This window comes from Halictus rubicundus, chromosome 6 (genome assembly GCF_050948215.1).
Source record: "Halictus rubicundus isolate RS-2024b chromosome 6, iyHalRubi1_principal, whole genome shotgun sequence".
Lineage (NCBI taxonomy): Eukaryota > Metazoa > Arthropoda > Insecta > Hymenoptera > Halictidae > Halictus > Halictus rubicundus.
This window is the reverse complement of record NC_135154.1, coordinates 19,939,435-19,960,536: the sequence shown is the minus strand read 5'-3', so window position 1 is coordinate 19,960,536 and position 21,102 is coordinate 19,939,435. Positions and strand designations below refer to the sequence as shown.

At 46.7% G+C, this 21,102-nt stretch overlaps 3 protein-coding genes across 11 annotated transcripts; 2 read left to right on the top strand and 1 right to left on the bottom strand.

Annotated features, from left to right (window-relative positions):
• Positions 1-12,446: 12,446 nt before the first annotated feature.
• On the top strand, positions 12,447-14,176 carry LOC143354842 (transforming growth factor beta regulator 1). Of its 3 annotated transcripts, none has more exons than XM_076789215.1 (5): positions 12,447-12,679; positions 12,786-13,014; positions 13,079-13,355; positions 13,440-13,659; positions 13,765-14,176. In XM_076789215.1, the coding sequence occupies exons 1-5, from the start codon at positions 12,566-12,568 to the stop codon at positions 13,936-13,938; spliced, it is 1,014 nt and encodes a 337-aa protein (XP_076645330.1). In that variant the 5' UTR covers positions 12,447-12,565; the 3' UTR covers positions 13,939-14,176. The 3 variants fall into 3 exon arrangements, with proteins under 3 accessions (XP_076645330.1, XP_076645331.1, XP_076645332.1); XM_076789216.1 differs by having other exon boundaries at positions 12,556-12,691; XM_076789217.1 differs by having other exon boundaries at positions 12,574-12,687.
• An 853-nt stretch (positions 14,177-15,029) lies between these two features.
• On the bottom strand, positions 15,030-21,018 carry Tank (EI24 domain-containing protein tank). 6 transcript variants are annotated; one of them, XM_076789225.1, is made up of 7 exons: positions 21,000-21,018; positions 16,801-16,876; positions 16,318-16,496; positions 15,967-16,222; positions 15,552-15,895; positions 15,397-15,471; positions 15,030-15,294 (listed from the first exon to the last, which is right to left on the bottom strand). In XM_076789225.1, exons 2-7 carry the CDS (start codon positions 16,813-16,815, stop codon positions 15,207-15,209), a joined length of 957 nt encoding a protein of 318 aa, XP_076645340.1. In that variant the 5' UTR covers positions 16,816-16,876; positions 21,000-21,018; the 3' UTR covers positions 15,030-15,206. The 6 variants fall into 6 exon arrangements, with proteins under 6 accessions (XP_076645340.1, XP_076645339.1, XP_076645336.1 ...); XM_076789224.1 differs by lacking the exon at positions 21,000-21,018 and adding an exon at positions 17,354-17,420; XM_076789221.1 differs by lacking the exon at positions 21,000-21,018 and adding an exon at positions 16,940-17,243.
• Argrs (arginine--tRNA ligase-like protein) lies at positions 17,528-20,842 on the top strand. 2 transcript variants are annotated; one of them, XM_076789198.1, is made up of 9 exons: positions 17,528-17,643; positions 17,847-17,960; positions 18,044-18,199; positions 18,399-18,624; positions 18,700-19,124; positions 19,307-19,448; positions 19,533-19,792; positions 19,898-20,090; positions 20,197-20,842. In XM_076789198.1, the coding sequence occupies exons 2-9, from the start codon at positions 17,904-17,906 to the stop codon at positions 20,769-20,771; spliced, it is 2,034 nt and encodes a 677-aa protein (XP_076645313.1). In that variant the 5' UTR covers positions 17,528-17,643; positions 17,847-17,903; the 3' UTR covers positions 20,772-20,842. The 2 variants fall into 2 exon arrangements, with proteins under 2 accessions (XP_076645313.1, XP_076645312.1); XM_076789197.1 differs by having other exon boundaries at positions 17,732-17,960.
• Positions 21,019-21,102: the final 84 nt, after the last annotated feature.

The following is a 21,102-nucleotide window of genomic DNA, read 5'->3' as shown; positions in this document are numbered from 1 at the left end:
GTCTCCTTCTCCCACCCCTTCGGCCGGGATCGTGATTTCGCTCACGACCCCGTTCCGCAGCCTCCTTCTGCAGCATTACCTGCTCGCAGAAGGAGGCGAACCCTCTCCACGCCCCCTCGCCGCCCGCTGCCGCCGAGACGACAGCCGGAAGCGAGAGGTCATGGCCCACTGCGCGCCGCAGAGCACGGCGCTCACCCGCCCACGCTGGACACTCCTCCAGAGTGTGCTGCGCCGTGTCCCGCGACTCGCCGCAGTGGTGACACGCCTCCTCGGCCTCCCGCCCGATGCGACACAGGTACACACCGAAGCAACCGTGCCCGGTCATCACCTGCGTCACTCGGTAGGAGACCCTATGCCCCATCCATCCCCTGTTCCACCGGTCGAACACGGGGAGGATGGCCCGAACGGCCCGCCTCCCTCCTTCCTCCGTCCCGTGAAGGCTTTCGCGCCATTCCCGGGCGGCGGCCCGCCGAGCGCGGCCCCTGTACTCCGCCACATCGAGCGCCACCTGATCCGGAGCCATCCCCCTCCGCTGGAGGTCCCTGGCGTACCCGTGTACGTCCGACAACACGCGGGCCTCCAGCTCGAGGGGGATAAGCCCCGACATCACCATCGCCGTCGCGTAAGAGATGGTGCGATACCCCCGCACGATGCCAATGGCCAGCCTGCGCTCGATTCGGCGCAGCAGTGCTCGCACACCGCTACGCCCCCCGGCCAAGACATCGTACGCCCACACAGGGGCTCCGTACAGGACTAAAACCCGCACCACCACCGCGAACAGGCGACGCACCCGTCCACAGGGTCCCCCGAGGTTCGGGAGAAGACGACCGAGCGCAGCGGTCGCCCTCTCCGCCCGGGGCACTAGCGACTCGATGTGGCGGCAGAAACGCCACAGGCCGTCGAGCTCGAGTCCCAGGTACCGCATCTGGAACCCGACCTCGACCGCTCCCCCCCCCACGGCGATCCAGCACTGGGGAGGCGCCGCCAGCCGGGCCCGGTGGTAAAACCACATGGCCCTGGTCTTAGCGACGGACACCTCTAGGCCCAGAGACCGGATCGCGCGTACCGCGCGCCACGCGCCGCGCTCCGCCAGGCAGACGGCCTCCTTCGTATACCTCCCGGTGGCAAGCACCAACGTGTCGTCGGCGTAACACGTTAGGCTGACACCGGGAGGCATCCCCTCCCGCAGGACGCTGTCGTACGCGAGGTTCCACAGCAACGGGCCCAACACCGAGCCCTGTGGAACCCCCCGCACGACGCTCCTGCGAATCATCCCGTACCGGCCAGGATATTCTATGCTCCTGTCGGAGAGATAGTCCCCGATCACCCTCCTAAGGTACGGAGGCACCTGGTGGAAGACCAGGGCCTCCGAAATTCTATCCCAGGGGACGGTGTTGAACGCGTTGGCGATATCCAAGGAGATCGCCAACGCAACACCGCCCCCCTCCGTACAGGCCCCCGAGAGAGCCCTCACCCGCCGAATTGCGTCGACGGTGGAGAGACCCCCCCGGAAGCCGAACTGCGCCTCGCTCAGATCGGGGACTCCTCCCCCCGACAGGTGCCGGACGAGGCGTCCAACGAGAACGCGCTCGAACAACTTCCCCGCCTCGTCCAGCAAGCAAATTGGCCGGTACCCGGAGGGCGAGTCCCGGGACTTGCCCGCCTTTGGAAGGAGGACCAGCCTGCCCGACTTCCATAGTGGGGGGAACACTCCCTCCCTCAGACAACTGTTGAACAGCCGCCTGAGTTCGGGAGCGAGCCCCCCCTCCAATGCCAAGACCAACGCGCGGCCCGACACCCCGTCAGGACCCGGGGCCTTGCGGCCCACCCGACGGGCCCTGGTCACCGCCTCCCCGAGCTCGCCGGCTGACACCTCCCACTCCGCGGACCAGGAGAGAGGCTCCTGGCCCGGATGGAGGCGGTGTCGCTGTCCCCCCTCACGCGGGAAGAGAGACGTCACCACCTCCTCGAGTAAGGGAGGGTCCATCGATTCCGTCAGTGGGGGGGCCCACGCGCGCAGCTTGCTCATTACAAGCTTATACGGGCGCCCCCACGGATCCGCGTCCACCGTGCCGACGAGCTCCGACCACGCGTCCGCCTTGGCCTTCGCGATGGCCCTCCGGAGAGTCCCGAGCGCGGCTCGGTACTCCCCGTGGAGCCTCGCCTCCTCGTCGTCGCGCCTCCTGCGCGCTCGGCCATACTGGCGCCGCGCGGCATTGCAGGCACGCCGAAGCTCTGCAATGCCCGCGGACCACCAGTACGCCGCCCTTCTATGGTCGGACCGGCTCCGGGGCACCGCGGTGTCGCACACCGCCGTCATCACCTCCCGGAGCCGCTCCGCCCCGCGCGCCGGTGCCCCCCCAGCCGGCTGGGGCCCCCCCCACGTTACCGCGGCGACAGCGGCCCGGAACAGGTCCTCGTCCGCCCTGTTCCACGCCCATCGCGGCCGTCGGTCCACCTGGCCGTGCCGGGAATCCCGCGCGTAGAGGGCGGCGGGCCACACGTCCATGACTATGGGCGTGTGGTCAGAGGCCAGCTCTAGTTCTTCCGCCACCCTCCATCCCGACACTCGGCGCACGGCCGACGGCGTCCCCCATGTCAGATCGACAATAGAGACACCCTGCGGCCGCACGCACGTCGGCGTGGATCCCCGGTTAATCAACCGGAGATCCAGGCCGGACGCCCAGTCTAACACCTCGCTTCCCCTAGTGGTCGTCCTGGGACTCCCCCACGATACCGCGTGGGCATTGAAGTCTCCCAGGACGAGAACCGGACGGGCGCTGCACCGCGCGATGCAGCTACTCAGCCCGCCCAGGAACCCCCGAAAATGATCGAGGCCACGGTTCGGCGAGATATAAACTCCGACGACCGCGATGTCCCCCCACCGCACCGCCACGAATCCCTCGCCTCTCTCCAGAAGGGAGATCGACGGGGACCCGCGGCGGCCCTCCGCCACTATGGCGACGGAGCCGGCCTCGTCCCCCACCCAGAAGGGGTGATCGGGAACGGAGTACGGCTCCGCCGCCACTGCCAACCCAGTCCCCCGCTCGCGCACGGCCTGGACAAACAAGTCCTGGGCCGCACGCGAGTGGTTGAGGTTCGCCTGCAGAACCGGAATAGGCCTGAAAACAGCCTACCCTGACATTTGCTCTGCAGGCTCCCCCCCCTGGTGGGACTGGGCCCCCGGTGTAGTCGGCTGCTGCTGCGCGGGTGCAGCCGCCGACTTTTCCCCTCTTCCCTTCACCGCCGCGCGACCCCTCCTCGGAGCCGGGGCACACGCTTTGGCCCCGAACCTGTGGTTCGAGGGCCTCCCCAGATCCGCGCAGAGCGGGCATCTGGGGGCAGCCCCGCAGGCCGAGGCGCGGTGCTCGGTCGCACCGCACCGATAGCACCTCGCGCTCCTGTCGACCGTGCTTTTACAGGTCGACCGCGTGTGCCCCGTCTCCAAGCAGCGGAAGCACTGAAGGGGTCGCTCCCTCAGTGCCTCCACCCGCGCCGAGGACCAGCCGACCAGCAGCCGGCCCCCCGCCACCACCTTCCTGACGGCCGCGAGGGGGCCCTGGGCCCAACAGGAGCCCAGCACCCGCTCAGAGGCGGACCTCCGGATCTCTCCGACCCGGAACTCGGCCTCCGAGCACCCCCCCGCAGCCGCAAGTGCCGCCGCGACCTCCCTTGCGCTAACCGAGTCGTCCAGGCCAGCGACGCGCAACTCGCCTCGCTTGACGGCCTGGACGACTTTAACCCCAGTCCCTTGTAAGGCCTCAGAGACCCTCGTGGAGAGGGCCCGTGCCTTCTCTTGGCCCTCCGGGCCCTTTACCTCCAGGAGGATCCCCCCCGTCTTGGTCCTCCTGGGGAGCACCCCCGACTCAATCCCCAGCGCCTTGAGGTCTATTGCCTCTCTGGCCCTGGCGATCACTCCCGCGTAGGTGAGCTTACAGCTCTCGGGGATCGTGATCGCCACGGCCCCGGACTTGGGGGCGCGCCCCAGGGCAACAACCCTCCCACTTGACGGCTTCGCCGTGATCGCGCCGGCCCCCTTTCGCGTGCCGACCGCCGAACCCCCGGTCGCCGTCCTCCGTTTCGCCGAAGCAGCGGCCGCCAACTCGGCGGCGAGGGCTATGGCCGCCCTCTCCTCCGCCGCTGCCCGCCTCCTCTCCGCCTTCCTCGCGGACTTCGACTTCGCCACCGACCAGGAGGCTGGGTCGACCGGCGGCGGGATGTCCACGGGTGGCACCACCCCGGCGCTGGACACCACCACCGGCCCAGTCCTCTTGGTTTCGACCACCGCCGGCGGAGAAGCCACCGGCGGGGCATCGCGCGTCCCTCCCCCCCTGCCCTGGAGAGCCGGAACCATCCCGGCCAGGATTGCCCGGAAACGATTCTCCATTCTCGTTTCCAGCTCGGCATTCCTGGCCGCCACCATCGCGTCGACGCGGAGGAGAAGGGCTTGAGGGTCCAGTACCCCCGCCCCCTCCGCCGCCCGCGTCGCCGCTTCCGCCGCCGGTCCCGTCCCCGCGGTCCCGCCTGAGGAGGCGGAGGGTACCGCCCCAGGGGCCGTCTTTCCCGCGACCGCCCGCTTCTCCGCCTCCGCGACGCGAAGCCTCGCCCGGAGGTCCTGTACCTCCTTGGCGAGGGCCTCGGTCTGTTGGCGGAGACGGGCGACCTCCTGGCTATTGCCCCACGCCGTGCCAGTGTATGCCCGCTGCACCAGCGTAGTGCAATAGGCCCTGGCCAGCGCGGAGCAATCTCTGAGCTCCTTGGCAAAATTGCCCTTGAGGCCCCTGGAGACGGTGGAGACGCCCTCCACACGTCTCATCGCGTCCTCCACCTCCTCCGCCAGCTGCGCCGTCGGCAGCTTCCCCGCGGACTCCATTAGCTCCGCGATTTTGTGGAGCTGGCCCCTCTCGGCGCGGTCGCTGAGCACCTGCTCAGCACCCGCCCCCGAGGAGCCCTCCTCAGGGGTCCCCCCGACGACCCTCCCGCTGCGCGTCTGCAGCCCCCCTCCTGCCACGGACGGCTCCAGCCGGGGCCGCTTCCCCGTCGGAGCTCCGTCCGCCCCCCGCATCTCGGCTCCCGCGCGCGACACGCCCGCGTCCGAATCTCCCGAAATCTGTGATGACGTTTCCGTCACCACAGCTTCGCTGGTAGTATTTACCTCCGAAGGGGCCCAGTGGTCCACCACCTTCGGCTCGCAGTCGTTGGATAACGACGCGCTGTGGCCTGCTCGCCCACCAACAGTCGCGCCGGTACTGGGGTATCCCTCCCCTGCACCGTAAACTAAACTCTTTTCCTTTGTGCCGTCCATGTCAATTTTGTGAACCACCCAGCCTTGCCCTGGTCCGTCACCGAAAATCCCGTCCCAACTCGGCAGTTTTCGCCCCTCCGTGCGAACCTTACCGGCAAGGGTGCCCCTACCAGGATCCGAAGATCCCGCCGGCATTGCCTCGCACATCGTCGAGGCTACTTCCTGCCGCGTACCCCCCGCTCCGTTAGCCACCCACAGTCGTGAGTGCCCAGGGACCACCGCGAGGAGGTGGAGCGTGGAGGATTTTAGGAATATGACCGCCACCACTGTGGCATACCTAGCAGTGGATCCGAGTCACCACTGCCAAGCCCATATCCCCTAGGTCCCCAACCCTAACCCTAACCCTAACCCTAACCCTAACCCTAACCCTAACCCTAACCCTAACCCTAACCCTAACCCTAACCCTAACCCTAACCCTAACCCTAACCCTAACCCTAACCCTAACCCTAACCCTAACCCTAACCCTAACCCTAACCCTAACCCTAACCCTAACCCTAACCCTAACCCTAACCCTAACCCTAACCCTAACCCTAACCCTAACCCTAACCCTAACCCTAACCCTAACCCTAACCCTAACCCTAACCCTAACCCTAACCCTAACCCTAACCCTAACCCTAACCCTAACCCTAACCCTAACCCTAACCCTAACCCTAACCCTAACCCTAACCCTAACCCTAACCCTAACCCTAACCCTAACCCTAACCCTAACCCTAACCCTAACCCTAACCCTAACCCTAACCCTAACCCTAACCCTAACCCTAACCCTAACCCTAACCCTAACCCTAACCCTAACCCTAACCCTAACCCTAACCCTAACCCTAACCCTAACCCTAACCCTAACCCTAACCCTAACCCTAACCCTAACCCTAACCCTAACCCTAACCCTAACCCTAACCCTAACCCTAACCCTAACCCTAACCCTAACCCTAACCCTAACCCTAACCCTAACCCTAACCCTAACCCTAACCCTAACCCTAACCCTAACCCTAACCCTAACCCTAACCCTAACCCTAACCCTAACCCTAACCCTAACCCTAACCCTAACCCTAACCCTAACCCTAACCCTAACCCTAACCCTAACCCTAACCCTAACCCTAACCCTAACCCTAACCCTAACCCTAACCCTAACCCTAACCCTAACCCTAACCCTAACCCTAACCCTAACCCTAACCCTAACCCTAACCCTAACCCTAACCCTAACCCTAACCCTAACCCTAACCCTAACCCTAACCCTAACCCTAACCCTAACCCTAACCCTAACCCTAACCCTAACCCTAACCCTAACCCTAACCCTAACCCTAACCCTAACCCTAACCCTAACCCTAACCCTAACCCTAACCCTAACCCTAACCCTAACCCTAACCCTAACCCTAACCCTAACCCTAACCCTAACCCTAACCCTAACCCTAACCCTAACCCTAACCCTAACCCTAACCCTAACCCTAACCCTAACCCTAACCCTAACCCTAACCCTAACCCTAACCCTAACCCTAACCCTAACCCTAACCCTAACCCTAACCCTAACCCTAACCCTAACCCTAACCCTAACCCTAACCCTAACCCTAACCCTAACCCTAACCCTAACCCTAACCCTAACCCTAACCCTAACCCTAACCCTAACCCTAACCCTAACCCTAACCCTAACCCTAACCCTAACCCTAACCCTAACCCTAACCCTAACCCTAACCCTAACCCTAACCCTAACCCTAACCCTAACCCTAACCCTAACCCTAACCCTAACCCTAACCCTAACCCTAACCCTAACCCTAACCCTAACCCTAACCCTAACCCTAACCCTAACCCTAACCCTAACCCTAACCCTAACCCTAACCCTAACCCTAACCCTAACCCTAACCCTAACCCTAACCCTAACCCTAACCCTAACCCTAACCCTAACCCTAACCCTAACCCTAACCCTAACCCTAACCCTAACCCTAACCCTAACCCTAACCCTAACCCTAACCCTAACCCTAACCCTAACCCTAACCCTAACCCTAACCCTAACCCTAACCCTAACCCTAACCCTAACCCTAACCCTAACCCTAACCCTAACCCTAACCCTAACCCTAACCCTAACCCTAACCCTAACCCTAACCCTAACCCTAACCCTAACCCTAACCCTAACCCTAACCCTAACCCTAACCCTAACCCTAACCCTAACCCTAACCCTAACCCTAACCCTAACCCTAACCCTAACCCTAACCCTAACCCTAACCCTAACCCTAACCCTAACCCTAACCCTAACCCTAACCCTAACCCTAACCCTAACCCTAACCCTAACCCTAACCCTAACCCTAACCCTAACCCTAACCCTAACCCTAACCCTAACCCTAACCCTAACCCTAACCCTAACCCTAACCCTAACCCTAACCCTAACCCTAACCCTAACCCTAACCCTAACCCTAACCCTAACCCTAACCCTAACCCTAACCCTAACCCTAACCCTAACCCTAACCCTAACCCTAACCCTAACCCTAACCCTAACCCTAACCCTAACCCTAACCCTAACCCTAACCCTAACCCTAACCCTAACCCTAACCCTAACCCTAACCCTAACCCTAACCCTAACCCTAACCCTAACCCTAACCCTAACCCTAACCCTAACCCTAACCCTAACCCTAACCCTAACCCTAACCCTAACCCTAACCCTAACCCTAACCCTAACCCTAACCCTAACCCTAACCCTAACCCTAACCCTAACCCTAACCCTAACCCTAACCCTAACCCTAACCCTAACCCTAACCCTAACCCTAACCCTAACCCTAACCCTAACCCTAACCCTAACCCTAACCTTTTCTTATGGTTGGGGTTAGTTTCGGAGGGGTGGGGTTAGTTTTCGGAGGGTTAGGGTTAGGTTTTGGTGGGTTAGGGTTAGTTTTCGGAGGGTTAGGGTTAGGTTTTGGTGGGTTAGGGTTAGTTTTCGGAGGGTTAGGGTTAGTTTTTGGAGGGTTAGGGTTAGGTTTTGGTGGCTTGGGGTTAGATTTCGGAGGGTTGGGGTTAGTTTTCGGAGGGTTAGGGTTAGTTTTTTGAAGGTTAGGGTTAGTTTGGGAAAGTTGGGGTTAGTTTTCGGTGGGTTAGGGTTAGTTTTTGAAGGTTAGGGTTAGTTTGGGAAAAGTTGGGGTTAGTTTTCTGAGGGTTAGGGTTAGGTTTTGGTGGGTTAGGGTTAGTTTTCTGAGGGTTGGGGTTAGTTTTTTAGGGTTAGGGTTAGTTTTTGGAGGTTGGGGTTAGCTTTTGAGGGTTAGGGGCTAGTTTGGGAAGGTTGGGGTTAGGTTTTGGAGGGTTAGGGTTAGTTTTTGGAGGGTTAGGGTTAGGTTTTGGTGGGTTAGGGTTAGTTTTCGGATGGTTAGGGTTCGTTTTTGGAGGTTGGGGCTAGGTTTGGAGGGTTAGGGTTAGGTTTTGGTGGGTTAGGGTTAGATTTCGGAGGGTTGGGGTTAGTTTTTTGAAGGTTAGGGTTAGTTTGGGAAAGTTGGGGTTAGTTTTCGGAGTGTTAGGGTTAGGTTTTGGTGGGTTAGGGTTAGTTTTGTAGAGTTTGGGTTAGTTTTTGAAAGGTTAGGGTTACTTTTGTAGAGTTAGGGTTTTTTTTAAGGTTAGGGTTGGTTTTGGTAGAGTTAGGGTTAGTTTTTGGAAGGTTAGGGTTAGGTTTTGGAGGGTTAGGGTTAGGTTTTGGTGGGTTTGGGTTAGTTTTGTAGAGTTTGGGTTAGTTTTTGAAAGGTTAGGGTTAGTTTTTGTAGAGTTGGATTTAGTTTTCTGAAGGTTGGGTTGGTTTTGGTAGAGTTAGGGTTAGTTTTTGGAAGGTTAGGGTTAGGTTTTGGAGGGTTAGGGTTAGTTTTTGGAAGGTTAGGGTTAGTTTTTGTATAGTTGGGTTTAGTTTTCTGAAGGTTGGGTTGGTTTTGGTAGAGTTAGGGTTAGTTTTTGGAAGGTTAGGGTTAGGTTTTGGAGGGTTAGGGTTAGTTTTTGGAAGGTTAGGGTTAGTTTTTGTAGAGTTGGGTTTAGTTTTCTGAAGGTTGGGTTGGTTTTGGTAGAGTTAGGGTTAGTTTTTGGAAGGTTAGGGTTAGGTTTTGGTGGGTTAGGGTTAGGTTTTGGTGGGTTAGGGTTAGTTTTGTAGAGTTTGGGTTAGTTTTTGAAAGGTTAGGGTTAGTTTTTGTAGAGTTGGGTTTAGTTTTCTGAAGGTTGGGTTGGTTTTGGTAGAGTTAGGGTTAGTTTTTGGAAGGTTAGGGTTAGTTTTGTAGAGTTTGGGTTAGTTTTTGAAGGGTTAGGGTTAGTTTTTGTAGAGTTGGGTTTAGTTTTCTGAAGGTTGGGTTGGTTTTGGTAGAGTTAGGGTTAGTTTTTGGAAGGTTAGGGTTAGTTTTGTAGAGTTTGGGTTAGTTTTTGAAGGGTTAGGGTTACTTTTGTAGGGTTAGGGTTAGTTTTTTGAAGGTTAGGGTTAGTTTTGTAGAGTTTGGGTTAGTTTTTGAAGGGTTAGGGTTAGTTTTTGTAGAGTTGGGTTTAGTTTTCTGAAGGTTGGGTTGGTTTTGGTAGAGTTAGGGTTAGTTTTTGGAAGGTTAGGGTTAGTTTTGTAGAGTTTGGGTTAGTTTTTGAAGGGTTAGGGTTACTTTTGTAGAGTTAGGGTTAGTTTTTTGAAGGTTAGGGTTAGTTTTTTGAAGGTTAGGGTTAGTTTTTGTAGAGTTAGGTTTAGTTTTCTGAAGGTTGGGGTTACTTTTCGGAAGGTTAGGGTTAGGTTTTTGGAGGGGGTTAGGGTTAGTTTTGGGAGGGTTATGGTTAGCTTTGCAGGGTTTGGGTTAGGGTTAGTTTTGGAAAGGTTGGGGTTAGGGTTTCGTAGGTTACGATTATGTTTTCCATGGTTATGGTTAGGTTTTCGATCGTTAGGATTAGATTTTCCGTGGTTAGGGTTAGGTTTTCCATGGGTAGGGTTAGGATTTCCATGGGTAGGGTTAGGATTTCCATGGTTAGAGTTAGGTTTTCGAAGGTTAGGGTTAGGGTGTCGGTGGTTAGGATTAACTTTTTAGGGTTAGGGTTAGGTTTTCGATAATTAGGGTTAACTTTTAGGATTAGGGATAGGTTTTAGGGCTAGTGTGAATGGTTAGGGTTAGGTTTATTGGAGGTACGGTTAGGTTTTTGTTGGTTACGGTTAAGTTTTTAGGGTTAGGGTTAGGACTATTGTGTGTAAGGAAACTTCTCTGTAGGAAGTCATTAGAGAAGAAAGTTAGAGTTTTGATATTGTATAAACCGCGAGTGGAGTAGAGTAGAAATATTGAGGAATGAACAATCTCAGTGTTTCTTAATAATTTTCTAAACAAAATAAAATAAAGTGGTATAGTAGGGAGTGATATCAGTGCACACATCAATAGTTCATTAATATTCATATCAACATTTTATCAATAGCTACCAATTTTGAGCGGGGGGAAAAAAAAAAAAAAAAAAAAAAATTTTTTTTTTTTTTTGCGGCTCCGCATTGTCGATGCTAAAGCAATACGTCACGGCGTAGGAGGCCGGAGGGAGTAAGAAAAAATTTCCAAAAAGTGCTTAGAAATAGCAGGAGGATGCTTTTTCTCGGAAACGAAGGATTTTAGGAGAAAAAAGGAAGGGGTCGAAAAGAAGGAGAAGGACGCACAGATCAATTTAAGACTTGTTTCGGAAGATTAGACCCCTCCTCGGCGCGAAGTCGCTGCATCGCGGCGACTTTGCGCCTCGTCGGCTTCGCCGACGAGGCCGAACCCTTGCTTCTCGAGCATAAAGAGGGTGGATAACCGGTTAGAATTTAGTACATTCATTGATCGCGATAAATTATTTCAAATTCTGAATGTAGCCGGCGAAATTACCCCGTACTCGTTACAGCATTCGAACGCGGCTCTTCTATACAATTATATTATTTTATATTATATTAATTCATCCACGTGATTTTCTCTCACACTCTTTATTATTCGGAATAGTATGTCAAATAAACGTTACTCTGATTTTCAACATATTGTTGTTCCCATAATTCGATTCTTGGAACAATTATCTATTAAAAAAAGAAAAAGAAAAGTGTAAGGAAATAATGCTTGCTTATGGAATCTTTTAAATATGAAATTTGAAGTGGGAAGGCCAAATGTCTGCCGGCCCCCGGTATCAGTACCTCGTCGGTGACACAGTATGTAGACGTATACGATACAGGTGTAGCGTGGCCAGTTTACCACGTGAACATAATTAGATATATATAGTATCGATTAATGGCGCGGAGAGGCAAATTTAAATATAAGACGTAATCGCGTATTTCATACATATGTATTTTATTTGGGCGCGATAGTTTAGAGTAGGTAAAGAAAGACCGGGAGAGTTCCATAGAGATCCTTGACGAAATTCGAGTCGGCGAGACTAATTGCGGAATTTAGAGAAAGTCACGCAGCCTCTTAGAGTAGCTTCTCCAATTCTGCATAAATTAGGGATAGTCGAAGTCTCTAATCAGTTAAGGACAAGAGGTCATAAATTCTCAGTCAAGGACCTCTTGGAACTCCGTCTGACCTCTCTCTTGTTCGGTCCCACATGGCCCCACGTCCCTCGTTTTGACGAGCTCTCACCCTCGTGCGTGCGCTATTAAGATCCATCCACTACCAATCACCATCAAGCAGCAACCGGAAGACGAGTCATCCGACGAATCAACGCCTAGCCAGAAGATTCTAATTTTCCTATTGGCTAAGGAAGGGTGACGAGAAGGAAGAAGCTGGGAAAGGATATAAAACTCCAGGATGAAACAGAACTCATTGTAGAACTGAGGGAGTTACATCTCCAAGTACTTCTAATAAAATCTACAACAGTTTTTCGCCTTTAAACTCTGTGTACAAGGTTTATTTCTTAACTTCCACGAGCAGAGCGCTTCAGCGCTCCACGGGCACTCGAACCCACAACCAAAATCCCTATTCCACCACACTGCGACGCAACAAGCGCTCCACGGGCACTCGAACCCACAACCAAAATCCCTATTTCACCACACTGCGACGCAACACAGGTATCAACGTGCAGCTACTACATAGACGGCGTTGCTGGGCGATCAGTCTGTCCTTGTTGTACACTATCTCCTTTCTTGTCTTACACATTACGGAGATATGAAAAATTAGTTGACAAACTCGTCACCGTTCACGGCGTCACTACTACTCTATACTCTTTATTTCTATTTCTCGTCTGTGGTTTTATGGACAATGTTTCTTACCGTTGTTTACACAGTTATTATTGACTATTTAGTTGGAACATCGTAGAATCTGATACTAATATAATATTATTAAAATGACCCAAGCTTACGATAATTATTATATTCAGTTTCAAAAAAATGCAGAATTGCAGGATGAATATAAAAGAAAATATCGAAGATTACAAAGGATCATAAAGGACACAGTTTTTGTAAGTTCGTAGGTACCAGTGACAGCCAATCGTTTAGTTTCTCCTTTTTTGCGAGCATGTACTCTGTTTTCCTGTAGAATGAAACAATGAATTTTCACGCTATTAGGAAAACGCTGCACTGTGTGATCAAGTGGCACAAATGCAAGAGAATCTGATGCTTGTGGAAAAAGAAAGATTGTTTCTTTTGCGTAAACTATGTCAACAACAAGGAGACTTAGATTCCTCTACTATGATAGCCAGATCTCAGTCGAATACTATTAATTCCACATCGTTTAATCCTGAATGCTCTACTCCTAAGAAAGCAGCAAAAAAAAGAGTTTCCACTGATGGATCAGGTATACCATGGTTTAGCTTTAATTCCAGACACCTTGAAGATTACCATCCAGCTATCGTTTGCAGAAACAAAGAATAAGGCAAAGCGGTACAATAAAACTATGCGCAAGGTAGTTCAATTAATACCATTGGATATGCATGGCAGACCTATATTCCCAATCTCTTTGGGTGACCTCACTGTCTATTCGCTCGGTGAAGTAGTATCCGATAGGATATCTTATCATACCGAAGATCTCATTTATCCCATAGGTTATTGCAGCACAAGAGTATACGCTAATTTAAGAGATGTAAAAACAAAAAGTTTGTATACGTGTAAGATATTAGAGGGTGGGCCAAAACCAAGGTATCCACGTACATATATTCTATAAGTAATTTATCAATGCTTTTGTATATATACCATGAAAACCAACTCCAATGATTTTCATAGATTTGAAATAGTGTCCGACAATGATCTAGATCAAGCACTAGTGGGATCTACTCCCGACGAATGTCATTCAAAATTATTATTGGCCATTTCTCCTGCGCTACGAACGATAACGCCAAAGGGTGCTGACTTTTTTGGAATTTCCCATCCTACTATTCAAAATCTTATACAAAGTATACCTGGCACGCGTAAACTGACTATGTATAAACAACAACGTTTCGAAGTAAGAAAAATAGAAAATTCCAGTTTGTCCTTTTGTTCGCGCATTACTCGATGTACATTCGAAGATCACTCAATCATTTTCTTTATTTTTGACATTTATATTTAGGTAAGCAAAAGTCAAATCATGGAGAGAGGTACAAGTCCAATAATGGACGACGAAACAGATCCAGGCCTTGGGTTTATCGCTTTGCACAGGCATTATGCTTTAACAAATTCTTATAGGATCAAAGAAGAACCTTCGGATCACGATCTTCTAACTCTTCAAGAACTACTTGCTTAGGTTTTCCCTGTCGATAGAATAGCTATAAAAATGACAGGAAAAATCACAAACATTACACACGATATATCTATGTAAATGTTGATAATCATTGAAATTGAAACATAGAATGTACAATATACATACTACTACATATTGGGTAGAACAAAATGTGCAATGTATAAAACGATTTTATTCTCTATCGATGTAACTTTGAATCGTTCCATTAAAATAATGTACAAATATATCATTATATAACAATCATTGATATTATAATGCTGTTACACTGAGACTCTAATCTTACACGTTTACGCGATGTTGATGTAACATTTAATTATACTAGTACACAGAATCAACATAAAAGTTTAAATTTTAAATGAATATAATGTCAGTACTTTATATTCAGTACTTTATTCGATACGATTGCGGTACTCCACGAAATTAGTACAATTAAATTGAATCGACTTGTAGCTGTTGCTGACGTTGTTGTTGTTGTTGTTTGATCAGAAATATATTTTCGACGCAATAAGTTACAGCTTATAAATGTGTAAGAGTCTCAGAACGCAGAGTTGACTAGTTGCGGTAAAATCAAATTCGGCACCTCAGTATTACAAAAATAATCATTCCTTTTCTTAACGCAAATACAATAGCAAAATTTAATAAATACATCTAAAGCGTATGCGTCGAATCAATACGTTGTCAAATTGTTCTGCATCGATATGCTTGGATGTTATTGTATCTCTTTTTTTCTTTTTCCTTTTTTGTTTTCATTTATGTTTATATCGCTTTTATCCGTAGACAAACTCATTTTAAATTATTATTGTATATGGTACAAAGCAAACACATTTTGGTATAAGTCTGTAAAGCTTGAATAAAATAAGGAATTTTTATACATACACATATACATATATGTATACGTATACCGGTACAAATTTGATTGAATATCATAGAGAAGACTAAACATATTACTCTCCGTTGTGCAAACTGACGTGACACAACGACAGTTTTTTACTGTACATATACATGCTGTTCTCGTCTTCTCCAAATATAATTAACGAAACCCGTCGAAAATTTCAAACAGACTTTCTGTCTTCGTCATACGTGTGGAACAATAATTTCTTTTTTTTCCTTGTTATCTTTTTTTTACAATTATATAAGAATTCCGTTGCGACAAACGAAAATTAGTTAAGTATACGCCGAATAAAAAAAATAATAAAAATATGTAAAAACCTGAAAAATAGTTTATTGCTACATATTTTATCAAATTAATATGCGGATCATATTGTTCGTTGTCACCGTCTAGTCGCTGGTCTAATTGTTTTATTGAAGAGTGTGTTTGCGATTGCAATTACTGGCGAAAACAGTTTGAGAGGACAATCACTGAAATATAACATATATATGGTGTCATCAAATGCACTAATGAATAGCTATACGAATAGGTATGAATTATTTGTGTAGAACGTAGAATATGAAATTATATACCATACTCCGGTCACGGGTTCTGCTTCGTTTCCACTAACGATAAATAACGGAAATAGTATAGAAAAGACACAGCCGCTAAAACAACGATGGTTTTAGTGTTAGAAAAACAGTCGGTGCTTGTAATGAAATACTTTTTGTCTCGAATAACGAATTACCTTATTATGTATGAATTGGGTAGTTGGGTAAGTACTGCCAATGGCAGACCGAAACCCACAAAGTATGGCCAGTTACTTTCGATGAAACTCAAACGTCTGTGCAACTCCCAGCCCATATTGAACCATTTATACTCAAAAGTGTAGAGAGCGTATAAAAGGCACATATGTATCAGGGCAAGAATGTCACCTATAAAAGGTATTGGAATCCTGGATACCAACATTCCTTGGCCCAAAAACAGTGCTTGAACTAATATACTGAAAAGCGTGTCTGCTACCAACTTGCTCACGCTGGACAAAAGTAACGGTCTTCCTTGTCTATATCTGTAAGCACTGTCCGCTATGTCCTACATGGTTTAGAAATATACATATAGTATTTCTTATTATCTTTTCTCTCTGATCGTGAAATAACTCGTACCTGAAACCATAAACTGTTGACTATTCTACTGAGTAGAAATAGCGGCAGTACCCATACAGTGCCAAATATTAATGATAAAAATGGTTTTGTCCATGACCATACGGTAGTACCCATACCCGGAGAATGACCAAATATAATGGTCAATAAGTACTTGAGAAATGGTAGTAGGCCGTATTCAAAGATCAGTATGCTCGCCCAAAATACACCACCGTTTAACGTGCAACACTGAATTGTTCTTTTCAACACTTTTGATTCCCTGAAGATGTAGCGCACAACGTAATGTCGCAAACACAACATATGCGACAAACTTTCAAAAAAACTTTGATCTATATATATATATATAGAATGTACCTTAACTGATTATAATGTTTGGAGGGATTATGTATAAGCGTGATATCTTTCCCATGAATATCTGCCCTAGACAGGGATTGCTTATATAACTTTTCATTAATGCGTTTGTCCATATAAAATAGGACAACTGCTCCCCTTAAGCTGTCGGCCAAACCTCTATACATGGCACATAGTATTCCCTAAAATTACAAAAAGAAAGTCCATTAGTATGTCGCTCTACTCTTGTCACAAACGAATTCGGATGCTGTAAATCGTTCCCTTTTAGTTTCTGTACCCTCTTATCGCTATATGTAAGTACAACTGCAATTATAAAACATTTTACCCATCAGCAACCTAATACATCATTTTTTCGATCGTCTAGTTAGAAATATTTCTACTAGAAAGAAAAGAGGAGATCAGGGAAACACAATGTAAATATAATGTATGAATAAATTTGTAATATTTATCGCGTTTTTATTAGAGACCAAGCTTACTGTTACTTACTGTCACGTTATCCATATTTCACAATCGTGTCCACGATAGAATACGATTAATTTATACTCGAAATATGCTGAGAGATCTGCCAAAAAAACATATTCGCGGTAACATAACTGTCGACATCAGGAGCAGTGTGAAAGCATACCAAGAAAACGTATAAGAGAAAACTACATATGTACATATATATGTATGTTTACGAGGATGATTCAAATACAAAGTCCTCCGACAGCTCGTCGAACATACGCATACTGTCGTTCGATAATCTAATTAATGCTTACTAAATGTGAATCTTTCGTTGTGAAACATACGAGTTCTAGTAACCAGAAAATTTAATAAAATTCCTAATGTAATGTTTCGTCGAGTAAACTCTTTTTGTGAAATCGTATCAGCTGATTGGTATTCGTTGCAGGCAAAGGTCAGGCGGTGTGTTTATATGTATGTATGTATGTAGGTAAGTATAAAGGTCGCTGTGGATAAGAAATAGTATCATTTTTAATGCATACATCGTTATTAACGAAGTTATAGAGTATTAGTCACAACAAAAGAATTCGTTTCTTACAAATGAATTCGTATCCAATTCGATATTTCAATATGTATGTTCATGTGTGTACGCACTACATACACATATACTGGCATTCTTCGTTCAATTAATGGGACATATATATACATATACATATACCATAGAATCTATATAGATACATATATAGTTATATATTAACTAATTAGTATAACTATATATAGTGCAGACGAGTTTAGTGATCTGATCCAGGCTAAACGTGGGTATAGGATCTGATCCAGGCGAATAGTTGGTGTGAAGGCAGCACTGTACCGACAGCACCGAAATCCCAGGTATGAGTACTCTCATATTCTCTCTGCTTATGCCAAAATATGGTGGTATGGAAGAAAAAACCAATGTATGTATATGTAATTAACATAGTTTAGTCGTTGAAATTGGATTCGATTGTGATGCTACTCAGAATATTATTCTGTGATAATCGTGGACAAGAATTGTCGTTATCGTTTGAGCTTCGCTAATATTAAAAAAAAAAAAGCGTTTTTAGTCAATCACGTGCTGTGCTTGTGTACATCAGAGGAAAGGTGCACGTTTCATGCGTACAATGTCTACACCGAACTTGGAAGTTTTTTATAAAAGAGCAGCTGCAGCGGTAAATTTTGTTATTGGTGTTATTTTTATTATTTCTGAAATTTAGGAATGATATAACCCTTCATATTTGCATATGTTTTATAGGAAGAGGAAATAGCAGCATTAAAAAAACAAATTGAATATTTACAACAGAGTATTATGAACAACGACTCCAAATTACAGACTGTATCTACAGATGAATATACAAAACTGGAACAAGAGAACATCAAGCTGAAACATAGGGTAGCCATTCTAAAAAGAGTATGTTTTCCCAAATATTACAATTTATACAAGATGTAAATTAAATTTGGCTTTTTACTAAATAGTTTATTATTTAAATGGCTCAGCTGAACAATGGCTGAAGAGAATGGCGCTGGTCACGTGTCGATAGGAGGGGCAGGGGTTCCCTAGTCTTACCATTTAAATTTATCTTGTTGCTTGTATCTGTTTTCTTTTTTAGACAATCGAAGCTGATAGAGCAAAGATGCAAAACAGAATGAAAACTGATGCGTACAATGTAGTAAGCGTATATGATACTTTGTATGATTTATTTGAAAAGGCCATTCATGCTGCATACGAAAATGTGCCTGAACCACCAGTGATTTTAACAGCTAGTAACAACCCGAAATTTGGAGATTATCAATGTAATAGCGCTATGCCGCTTGTGACGTTAATTAGCAGCAATGGTAAGAATCGATAGGAGTGTAAAAGTTAATATTAGAGGATTACTCGTACTACTAACTGTACGTATATCCGGATAGGAATTAAAACATCTCCACGAGAAGTTGCAAACAATATAATATCGAAAATAGAGAAGTCTGACTTGATTTCTAAGTTGGAGGTGGCAGGTGCAGGCTTTATAAATGTATTTCTAAAACGAGAATTTGCACAAACAACACTGACTAATTTAGTAAAATGTGGAAAAGCTTTGCCACCGTATTCAAGAAAACAAAAAGTTGTCGTTGACTTTTCTAGTCCGAACATTGCTAAGGAAATGCATGTTGGACATTTAAGATCCACTATAATTGGCGATAGTATCGCGAGATTACTGGAATTCCTAGGGCACGATGTGTTGAGAATAAATCACATTGGCGATTGGGGAACACAATTTGGAATGTTGATAGCTCATCTACAAGATAGATTTCCTGATTATTTAACCGTGTCTCCTCCTATTACAGACCTTCAGGTGATTAAATTTAATTTAATCGAGATGCATTAAATTTCCATTGAGACTAATCCTTTGGTGCATAGGCGAATAAATTTTACATGGGAGCGAGCATCGCTGTTTTGATCGAAACGATTTCAAAGACCCAACGCGTACACCGAAAGACGATAAAACCATTACAATTAATGATTTGTAAATTTTAGAGTTTTTACAAAGAATCGAAGGCACGATTTGACGAAGATCAAGAATTTAAAACACGTGCTTACCAATGTGTTGTTAAATTACAAGCATTTGATCCTGACATGATAAAAGCATGGCATCTAATTTGCGATGTTTCTAGAAAAGGTAAGATCATCCTATCATATAATAAATAAAGTAATGCCGATTTGCTTAAGAATCAGTAATTATGTATGTTTTTGTTGAATATAGAGTTTGAAAAGGTATATGCACGATTGGACATTAAATTGATAGAAAGGGGAGAATCTTTTTATCAGAAACGTATGGAAAATTTAGTTAAAGAACTCGAATCGAGAGGACTGCTAGAGGAAGACGACGGACGAAAAGTAATGTGGAGTAAACGCAAAAATGAGATACCATTAACCATTATAAAATCTGATGGTGGGTTCACATACGATACCTCGGATCTAGCAGCTCTGAAACAACGTGTAGAAGAGGAAAGAGCCGATTGGGTACATTACGATAACCTCGCAATCAAATCAAATACACTTATCTATTATATTATATTATATGATTCGAAATGTCTTTTAATGTTTTTATTTACTACACACTTGCAGATAATATATGTAACAGATGTTGGTCAGTCTGTGCATTTTCAAGTGTTAAAGAACTGTGGCGAAAGAGCAGGCATTCTAAAAAATAGCCACAGAATAGATCATATTGGATTTGGCGTAGTTCTCGGTCAAGATAAAAAGAAATTTAAGACTAGGTCCGGTGATACAGTAAAATTGACTGATTTACTGGATGAAGGTAAATGTTTCTTTTTGTCATTTTTATTGTATATATTTTATCGTCCAAGTAAGTCTAAATGAACTTTCTCTCTCTCTCTCTCTCTCTTCTCTTTCTCCTCTCTCAGGTCTGAGAAGAGCGCTTGAAAAGTTACGAGAAAAAGAACGCGATAAAGTGCTTACGACAGAGGAATTAAAAAATGCTCAAGAATCTATCGCTTATGGATGCATAAAATATGCAGATTTGTCGCATAACAGAAATCACGATTATGTGTTCTCTTTTGATAAAATGTTAGAGGACAAAGGAAACACTGCGGTATACTTACTGTATGCTCTTACTAGAATACGTTCCATTGCTAGAGCAGCGAATATTTCGCAAGAAAAATTGCGAGAATTTGCGCAAAATACTCCGATATCGATAGAGCATGAAAAGGAATGGAAATTGGCCAAAGTATTAATCAAGTTTCCTGACGTATTAATTAAAATTACAAGAAATTTATACTTGAATCAATTATGCGAGTATTGTTATGAGATTTCGTGCGCATTTACCGAATTCTATGATAATTGTTATTGCGTTGAAAAAAATGAACATGGGGAAATAGTGAAAATAAATATGAGTCGTATGCTATTGACAGAAGCTACTGCAATTATCATGGAGAAATGCTTTTCTATACTCGGTATAAAACCAGTTGAGCGTATGTGAATATATTTATATACATTATGTATTCGTGGAATGTAAGAGAAAAATAAAATGAGAACGTTCTTTGTAAAGAATCGCATAATAAAAGTAGTACATACTTAAGTCTGTATACAGTAGGTATACATATGTAGATGCTGACAGTTGCTGGGAAGAAGACTAGCGAGATGGCACAGGGGAAAGAGGAGTCTAATTGGTTATTATAGGTACTTATATATATTGTTTTATGTATACCTTTTTTCATTCTCCCCTTGCTACTTATTCCGAATCGTTAGCGATAAAGGCAATGAACTTTTGGTTTGTTTATACGTCTATGCACATATTTTCTTAGAATGCA

Coding starts and splice junctions, on each gene's coding strand:
- LOC143354842 (XM_076789215.1), top strand. CDS start 12,566: ATGACCCAAGCTTACGATAATTATTATATTCAGTTTCAAAAAAATGCA. Junction 12,680..12,785: donor TCATAAAGGACACAGTTTTT/GTAAGTTCGTAG, acceptor TCACGCTATTAG/GAAAACGCTGCACTGTGTGA. Junction 13,660..13,764: donor ATAAACAACAACGTTTCGAA/GTAAGAAAAATA, acceptor ATTTATATTTAG/GTAAGCAAAAGTCAAATCAT.
- Argrs (XM_076789198.1), top strand. CDS start 17,904: ATGCGTACAATGTCTACACCGAACTTGGAAGTTTTTTATAAAAGAGCA. Junction 17,961..18,043: donor ATAAAAGAGCAGCTGCAGCG/GTAAATTTTGTT, acceptor TATGTTTTATAG/GAAGAGGAAATAGCAGCATT. Junction 19,793..19,897: donor AAGAGGAAAGAGCCGATTGG/GTACATTACGAT, acceptor ACACACTTGCAG/ATAATATATGTAACAGATGT.
- Tank (XM_076789225.1), bottom strand. Junction 16,223..16,317: donor AAACATTATAATCAGTTAAG/GTACATTCTATA, acceptor CTACATCTTCAG/GGAATCAAAAGTGTTGAAAA. Junction 15,472..15,551: donor CCCAATTCATACATAATAAG/GTAATTCGTTAT, acceptor TCGTTGTTTTAG/CGGCTGTGTCTTTTCTATAC.